This window comes from Primulina eburnea, chromosome 4 (genome assembly GCF_022965805.1).
Source record: "Primulina eburnea isolate SZY01 chromosome 4, ASM2296580v1, whole genome shotgun sequence".
Taxonomy (NCBI): domain Eukaryota; kingdom Viridiplantae; phylum Streptophyta; class Magnoliopsida; order Lamiales; family Gesneriaceae; genus Primulina; species Primulina eburnea.
The window spans coordinates 36162926-36172340 of NC_133104.1; the positions used below are offsets into that span (position 1 = coordinate 36162926).

Here is a 9415-nt window from a genome sequence, read left to right on the forward strand (position 1 = left end):
TGACATTTTAGGAAATATTCATGTCAACGGAATTTGTTAGGTAGTTACTGTATCTGATAGATTTGATTGCACAAGCGTTCCCAGCTAAAGTTCTGAATGCAGTTTGACTAGTACGGTTCAACTTGACTATTGTCAAGAACGCCATATGTGTCTTGACTTTATGTTGTCCAGCTAGAAAGCTGTAAATACATGCAAATAGCATTTTGACAATGAAACAACTCGATTTTGTTTATTATCATCAAAACATAAGATATTTTCAAACTCACAGATTGTATAGATCCACTTCAGTTGGTCAAACCTTAACAACTGAAACTCCTAAACAAACTCACTGCACAAATATCTATTTGTTTATAAACAAATCGTTCAGACAGATTTACAAACAAAAATTCTTCAATGATTTCAACAATTTGCATATTCCAACTATTGTTATTAATTTTTTTGTTAATCATATTACAAGTAAAAAATAAAATTAAAAATAAGTCGACCGATACACATATAGTTTTTTGTTAAAACGTGGACACATATCATATTTAATAAAATATGACTTGAGACCATATACCAAAAATAAGAATTATAGCTCAAGTTCAATAATTCGAAAGATAGATCACCTTAAAATGTTGAATCTATCAACCCATTTTTATTTTTTTTTCAAAAATTCTGCTTTTAGTGGCGGACGCTGCAAAATTTTTGCGGTGTCTGCCATTGATAGTGGAGTTTTACCTTGATTTTGCAAAACTGCATCATTCGCCTTATTTTTGAAACACAATTAATTTTTTAAAGAAAGCATGGAACATGAAACATGCTGCAAATATAACTGCCCATGAAAACACTATTGGTTCACCAAGAATGTATTTCTGCACATATGAATAACGGAATCATATTTCGTCAAACAAAATTTATTTTTTGAAAACAAAAATAAAAATCGTATGTAGTTCTTGCATAAAGAATAAAGATATCGATATTTTTTTATTAAAATTATATTATAATAAATAATTATTACCCTGGTTCAGGAATAATGTCGAAAGTAATCAAATTTGTTCTGTGAAATAAAATTTTAGTAAATGGATCTTAGAAATATATACTACAGTTATTTCCTTTTTTTTCCTTATATTTCATAAGCTTGTTTAAGGTGCAGTATGAAAACAAAATAAATAAAAAAATTTGAAACATCGTTAAACAGTCAAAAGCATTCTATAGTTGGAAAAATTCTAGTTTCAGTCCGAAATGAACAATCAATGGACCAATTTAGACTCAATTGATAGGCATGCAAGTCACATGTTATCTCGTTAGTTTTAACCCACAAAATTGACCAAATTGGCCAGTCAACTTCATTTGAAATTGAACAAGAAACACCCCAAACAAATGGGAGTGGATGGATAATTTTCCAGCCAAAAGCACATCGAAATTTTGAGCCTCCGTCGAAGTTCAAACATCATTGTCAGCAAGTTGTAAAGCCTACAAGGATCTTTGCAAGAATGTACATGCAAAGCTCAATTCTCTCTCAAAAAACATGCATCCCATCCTTTATTAGCCTTCAATCAGTTGGTAGCCACCTCAGAAAGATGTTTGATTCATTAAGTTTTTGCCCTTCCTCAAAGAAATGATTAACGTTTTGTCTCAAGAACATAAAATCTCGGAAATTCGGACAGAAATATGATATGTTTTGTTTGCATACAAACGAGAAGAAAGAAAAAGCACAGGTTTCCCAACGGCTGGCCTTCACTAGCGGCTGCATCCACAATATAATGTTTCTTCTCGAGCATTGATGTTGCTTTTTAGTTATTGTTTAGGGACTGGACCATTCTCTTTACCACAGTTTGTGACAGTTCCCTTAGCTTCAACTTCTTCATTTTCAGATACACCAATGACATTCTTCTCTATGCTTTCACTTTTCGTTTCTTCCTCAAGGAAATCATTTCTCTTCTTTTTTTCTCGAGGATACCTGAAGTAAATCATTTCATCATCTTCTACATTCGAAAGCACAAAGCTTCGATCAACAGTAATTGAGATGTCAAATTACTGCACAAAACATTTCAGCAATTTACTAAAACTGATTAAGAAAGTAAGAATCCATAATAACTACACCAGCGCACAGATTATAACACAACAAGAAGTTAATTTCGTTACACGACACCAATTTTACCACTTATTACAGATAAGTACTCCTGTACAACAAAATGCGCCAAGATAACATAAATCAGATCTCCAATTTGGTCTTTACATTCTTGGACGTGGATTTTTTTTTGCTCTTAGGTCATTTTACCAAAAAGGTGACTGGTGACAGGCAACGCAGCAAAATTTTGTACATTCAATGAGAGCAAGAGAAAGAAAAAACCATGTTCTATTTTAATGTTCAATTACTATCACTGTCAAAAAACCTACATATAAAGAGAACAAATACAGGAAAAAAAGAACAATGAAACATGCACTCATAAATACATGTATTCTTAGGTGAGCGCACCTTATGGGAAGGCGCTGAAGAGTGATGGGTAGGGGGAGGCGGCTCTTCACATGACGCACACGATTCTCGGGAGATTGGCGAAAAAGGACTGAAAGTACAAACCAAACCAACATATTCCACCAACACAAATTCTGACTATTTAAATAAACCAAAAAATAGGGTAAACTACAAGACGATTTTGGTAATTTTCTCCACATTTTAATTCAACATCTCGTCTTCAATTTTAAAATACATGCACTAGAACTCTTGACCAAATGCATTCTACTATAACAAGATATCTACGATAAAAAATTTAGCTCTCAAAAAAGTCATTCATACAGAATTCGCATCTTTCCAAAGTCTTTGAAATATATTTTGAGAAAATACTAGAAACATAGACTAAGTGCATGTGGATTAGTATCCTTATCCCGCCATCGGATCTATTAGACAGAAAAAAGATGTTTTCCCTACATGAATAATGCATTGGCACAGATTTCCAATAATTTGTCCACATCTTCTTCATTGATGTAGTTGCCCTCCTTGGAAGCAGTGTTCTTTTTCTCATCATCCAACAGTTTCCATTGAGTCAAAATGCAACATATTTTTTTAATCTATTGATTAAGTGAAGGTAAACAGCGTGAGGAGGTAAACTAATAATCTGGAAATTGGTAGCTACAAACATGCGTAATAATACGGTATTCTTGTGAATTCCTTACAACAACCATATATTAATCAGTACAAAATCTATATGTATCCAAGGAGCGAAGGATACAACAATAAGTAGCGCATCCACATATTCGGTGGGAGGAGGATCATCATCCCTATCCTCCAAAAGGTTGATGTCAATCTCTTCTTGAAGTAGATCAAATTTCCTTGTGAGTATTGAGGCAAGACGGTTCAAGAATGATGTGCTCACCTCACCTTCTTGAACCTTAGTCAATAATATTGCAATGATTTTCCACATTTTTGCCAGTCTTAATTCAGAGAAAGTAGCAAATGGAAATGCGTCCATTAGACCCTGCAAGACATCAAGGTCTGAAATGACCAAAAATTTTCAGTTCTGATTCTGATTCAGTTGATTGTAGCAGAAAAAAGAGTAGCACGACGGGAATGACGAATAGATCCACCTTGTGACATCTCTGATGCAAGATTAGTCCCATCAATAACAACTTTTTCCAGCATCATCGAGGCAGTTACACAAGAATTGGGTATCTGCAAATGAGTAAATGCATTTTGAGAAGGATGTGAATTTGCCAAATAAAATTGGACTGTTGGGGGACTATAAGCATTCAATGCATTTATAAAGCTTGCAAGAGTTGATTTCTCATTCTACGTCCGATATTATGAAGTCATGCCTTCTGATATCAAAATGAGCACCCACTGCATTAAAACATGTTTATCGTCAAATGAATATATCAAAATCTAGAAAGTCATCACTTGATCAAGGCTGCTAGATTCCTCTCATTTGAAGAATAGATAACAAGAACCCATAACAACAAATTAGTTTGATTTTTAATATGGTGATAGCCGAAATAGATGGAATTGCATTTGTATACAAGTTTGTGGATGAAGTATGTGAGCGAAGTGTTTGCAAGCGATGTGACGTTAAGCTCATAATGGAATATTCAGATTGCAGGGGATAGTTTCAGGTCAAATGTTGTTACCAGTAAATTAGAGCCAATTCTACCAAGGAAGAGCGATAGTACTGGGTAAATATTTGCTTGTGCTTGGGGTTACTGTGTAAGTTTGTTGGGAAATAGCATCTTAGCACATAAATGCATAATTGATAAGGAGCAGTAAGTAATATATGTGATAATTACATGGAAAGCTTTGGCAAGCACCAAAACCAGCAATATACCTCAAATTTATCAGGAAATTTGATTAGCTCTACCAGCAGTGGCAATAGCTGTTCGTTCAACCATATTTCTTTCGTGTATTCATCCATATCTGAGAGCTTTTTAACTGATAAAAGAATAGAATGCAGCACCTCGTCCCTGATAATGTAATTTCGTAGTCATAAAAATTATCTCAGCTAGAGCCAATCAGATTAGCTGTGCAAAAGTAGACATGCTAGAAAAGAAAGTGTAGACCAAAAGAAGTGTCTAAACTCCAGAAAATATTAAAAAACACATCCAACTATGAAATGTTAAGCATGCCCCTGGAATTGAATCAGCTAGAAGAATCAAAACAACCATTACACGGCCAGATATCAGGGTAGGAACTGCTCCAACTTGTAAATTTACAAATTCAAACACATCCAACGGCAGTTCGAGATTCCAAACCATCTAACAGGAAAATATAAACTTTGGCATTGCAAATTATGAATCACACAAAAGAAGCCATACTCCTCAGGTTTTTGTTCTCCCCGAAATTTGCTCATTTCGAAAGCCAACAGATTGATAAGAAGACTTGAAAGACCCAACTTCATCATAGGTGGAAGAAGAATAGCTTCTACTTGTTGACGATCTAGAACATGGAGAAGAAAACATGTACTCTGAAAAGGAAATAAAGAAGTCCGATAAAGTGCTGCAGACAATTCATAGGAACTGATGATACAGGCTCGATAAATAAAAAGAAAAATACTCAGGATAAAACATCTATAACATAAATTTAACAAGTACATGTTACTCTAGTAACTATAAGGAAAGATTGTCTTTTAATTCTCTCATAAAAACTCAGTAAAACAATACATTTCTAGTTAAATTTATCGACCGACCTTTCTACTAAAATAAATCCTACAAGCATCATATGTAACATCAATATAATTTCAGTAAATACATCTTTTCAAATTCTTCCAAGTATAACTAATTCAGCATAAAACGCTAATGATAACTTAGTGACAAGTATGATGAAGCCACTAAAACCAGTCATAAATTTTGTTGACCTCAATACCACATAAGCAAATACTATTTAAAAATGATATAAACATATTGTAGTTTCATTAATCATCTTAAAGTTCTGCATGTGAGACACACAACTTGTCCCATGTCAAGTTACATAGCAAAGCTCACTTTAAAAGTGGTTGCTAATACATATACAAACCAACTTTTGAGATCTTTTAGGAAGTTGATTTACCTGACTTCACAATGCATTTGTATGACTAAGAGCGCTTAATTTATATCAACACTTAATTTATGTCAGGTTTTTGGGTCTGGGGCATGACACTGACTACATAATAAAGGCTGAATCCTAAGAATTTTGGAAGTTATTTGGCATCATGACATGCGCCTTATGTTGTTTTGTTAAACGACAGCACTCTTTTATACATGCTTTGGAATAATATAAAGCACTATATATCGAAGAGATGGTAAACTAAAGAATTTTCATGTCCTAAAAATTTAATACAGGAATGTCCCGCGTGCAATCAAATTTTTACAAGCATCAGTTGCAGATTATAACCTTTTACGTGGAAAGAAATGGCTAAAATAATTTGTGTACCTTTTCAATGAGCTTACGATTTAGAGCATTTTCAGAAATCCACAGAATCCGAGATAATGTTTGTTCAGTTTGCAATGCTTCAGCCCAGATAACACATCCATCGCCGAATTTAAGAGACGTTGTAATCACCCTATGTTGAAAACCAAATGCAATCAATAAATTATAGCGGAGGAGTAATCACTATGCATATCAAAAGCCAATCAGAAGTGATATCAAACACATAAATATTCATTCTCAAGGAGTATGTGTTTTCAACAAATTGCCCATAAAAGTCTCTGCAACTGTCTAGCCATTGTCCAATTTCTAATGCTGTTAAAATACCTATAATTGGTTCGCAGCATGGATTTTACTCGCAGTCCTCTTAGCCTTTACACCTTCTTGGTTCACACATAAAATGGAGCCAATCCAGAAGTGATATCAAACATACAAATAGCCGTTCTCAAGGAGTATGAGTTTCAACATATTGCCCATAAAAGTCTCTGCAACTGTGCAGCCATTGTTTAATTTCTAAAGCTGTTAAAATACCTTTACTTGGTTTGCAGCGTGGATTTTACTCACAGTGCTCTTTGCCTTTACACCTTCTTTGTTCACACAAAAGATGAAGCCAGAAAGGAATGATGTTCCCTATTTTTATTGGTTAGGGTCAAGGGAATAACTAGAAATGAAGGATACTTACAAAGATTAAAATTATCCTTCAAAAATTAAAATACCCCTTTTGCATTCACAGATGGAAAAAATTGTGATGCTGATATGCATCTCTCCATAAATGTAAGCAATTAAACATTATAATGAGCTAAAATCTATATCAGCAATAAAGTTGGTTATGATAGTGAAGCACTTACCGGAAGGCTTCACAGAGGCAAGGTACATCATCCAGAAACAATTGATCTACAATCACTTTGACCAATCCATTCGAAGAGGATATTTGTTTACGTATGATTTCATTACAAACAAGGTTTCCAATTATTCCAAGACTAATTTCCTGCGAAAATAGGAAGCAGCTTTGAAATGGGGATTTGAGTGTACTGAGAAATTCAATAAATACATACACCAAGCCCATGTAGCAAAATGAAGACAGTTAAGTAAAACGGATGCTTACAGTAATGCGCGCAGACCTAGAAACCATAAGATTAGCCAAAAGCACGTCAATGATAAGATTTTGAGCCTAAATCGAAGTTCAAACATCAGTATAAGGAAGTTATAAAGCCTACAAGTATCTCTGAAAGAATGCACATGCCAAAGTTCAATTATATCCCTTTACAGACAAAGCCATATTTTTATCAGCGGATGTCGTATGAAAGTGATGGCATAAGTGATGGCATAAAATTGATTACACATGTACTAAAGAAGAGAACGTTTATAGCTTTCCAATGAAGAGGATGGATACCATTAATCGAGCATGCTTTCCACTTGCAGCTAGATCCCATAAAATGCATCCACACTCCTCCCATGTTTTTTCTCGAGCCAACCCACCTTGATGTTTCTTTTCATTTATTGTTTTGGGACCATTCTCTTCACCACCATTATCAGCAGTTTCCTTAGCTTCAACTTCTCCATTTTCAGATACACGGATGCCATTTTCTTCTATGCTTTCACGTTTTGGTTCTTCCTCATGCAAACAACTTTCAAGAGCATTTTCACAATCTTCTATATCCAAAGGTACAAGCTTCCTTATCAAAGATATCACAAAACTTGGATCAACTGTTGTTGAAATGTTAAATGACTGCACAAAACATTTCAGCAGATCGAAGTTAAGAAACTGAGAATCCATAATAACTCCAACTCAAACACCACGGCACAGATTGGAACATTATAACAAGTTAATTTCAATCTACAACACCACCACTTTTACCATTTATACAGCTACTTACTCCTGCTCTATAAAATGCACCCAGATAACACAATTTAGATCTCCAATTTCGTTTTTACATTCTTGGATGTGGATTTTCGACTCTTGGGCCATTTACCAAGCAGGTGACAGGCAACATGGAAAAATTATAAAGCCAACGAAATCGGAAAAAAAAACTCATGTTTTATTTTAATGTTAAATTAACTTCACGGGTCTAAATATATGCATACAGAGACAATAAATCCGAAAAATAATGAAAAATGAAAGCAACGGGCAGTTGCTAATACACGTATATGTTTAGTTGAATATACCTCATGGGAAGGCGCTAAAGGGTTATGGGAAGGGCCACGCAGATCTTCAGATGATGACGCCGATTCTCCGGAGATTGGCATATCGATTGGATTCTGGAATTTTTATTTTTCTTTTCTGAAGAAATTGGATTCTTTGATTTTGATGAACAGTGACTCAGTTGGCGCTACACACTGCCCTTGCTGGTGGTGGTCAAGGAAATAAAGGATCGGATTGGCTTGTAAAGGATATACATAGCTGGAGCTTATCAGGGTCGATTCATTTGAAAATTACAAAACTCGTGGATACTCGTTTATTATGTTTAACAATCATAATCATTTCATTAAGCGAATTTGTTTTCGAGCTCGATAAAAAGCTCATTTTTTAGCTCGTCGAGCTCGTTAAAACAGCAAGTGGACAAAAACTCATGACCAAACAAGTTAGCCCAAAAAACTAATCGAACTCACGAATAGGCTCGCAAGCTTACTAGCATAACATTCTGATCCTCGAGCTCGGTATGATAAAATTGTCGAACTCGAGATAGAGCTCGAGCCCGACTCGATAACCTTAACGAACAATCTCGAATAATCTTTATATTGAGTCGAGTTTCGAGTAACTTGCGGGCAACTAAACTCTAGTGGTGGTGTACAAGCAAGCGAGGCTATGTTTGCTTTATTATTATTCCCAAAAAATAATAAATTATATTAATTAACAATGGTGTTCTGGTATTTTTTTATTTAATACCAAAGATCTATTTTTCATTTACTACCGGATATAGAAAGAAGCTCTGTTGTTATTATCATAGCAATTTATCCAAAATTTATTGTAAAAATCATAAAATAAAATTCAAAAAATTCTTATAAAAATAATCTCTATGGCATTAATTTAATATAGCTTCTAATTTTATGATAAAAATAGCTTTTTTTTAATGCAGATAAAAAATATTTAATAAAAAAAATTTTAATGTCATATATACATCACTTGTGATATACTAATACTTTATTAATCTGAATAAAGTCTAAAAAAATCAGATATTTTAAATGAAATAATTGATCTAGCATACAAAATTAATTAAAAAAATAATAGGATTACACATAATTTAGAAAAATCATTTTCACCATATTACCAAATTCAACATTTTTTTTAGAAAAAATGTTGATAAATTCAATGATTTATTCTAGCTCATAATTTTTTATTTGTTGGTGTGCAATAATTGCATTTGGCGACACATTGAGACAATATATTTCAAATGTTTGTCCATTAAAATACTTAAAAGTTAGTGTAGATAGATAACGCATTACTTCAAATTCTCCATTTTTATTGTATTATTTTAATAAATATATTATCTTTTGAATCGAATTAATCAAGTTCTTGTGTAACGTCCCGGAATTTTCATAGTT

General features: G+C 33.7%; 1 protein-coding gene across 3 annotated transcripts; it reads right to left on the bottom strand.

Moving 5' to 3' along the window:
• Positions 1-1546: 1546 nt before the first annotated feature.
• On the bottom strand, positions 1547-8267 carry LOC140831032 (uncharacterized). 3 transcript variants are annotated; one of them, XM_073194723.1, is made up of 12 exons: positions 8039-8267; positions 7266-7548; positions 6978-7043; positions 6721-6860; positions 5879-6008; positions 4786-4934; positions 4299-4434; positions 3568-3652; positions 3213-3475; positions 2912-3051; positions 2462-2549; positions 1547-1942 (listed from the first exon to the last, which is right to left on the bottom strand). In XM_073194723.1, the coding sequence occupies exons 1-12, from the start codon at positions 8041-8043 to the stop codon at positions 1913-1915; spliced, it is 1515 nt and encodes a 504-aa protein (XP_073050824.1). In that variant the 5' UTR covers positions 8044-8267; the 3' UTR covers positions 1547-1912. The 3 variants fall into 3 exon arrangements, with proteins under 3 accessions (XP_073050824.1, XP_073050822.1, XP_073050823.1); XM_073194721.1 differs by having other exon boundaries at positions 7266-7601; positions 8039-8260; XM_073194722.1 differs by having other exon boundaries at positions 1547-2019; positions 7266-7601; positions 8039-8260.
• Positions 8268-9415: the final 1148 nt, after the last annotated feature.

Coding starts and splice junctions, on each gene's coding strand:
- LOC140831032 (XM_073194721.1), bottom strand. CDS start 8,119: ATGCCAATCTCCGGAGAATCGGCGTCATCATCTGAAGATCTGCGTGGC. Junction 2,550..2,911: donor TGTGCCAATGCATTATTCAT/GTAGGGAAAACA, acceptor TTGTACTTTCAG/TCCTTTTTCGCCAATCTCCC. Junction 1,943..2,461: donor CTTCAGCGCCTTCCCATAAG/GTGCGCTCACCT, acceptor GATTTACTTCAG/GTATCCTCGAGAAAAAAAGA.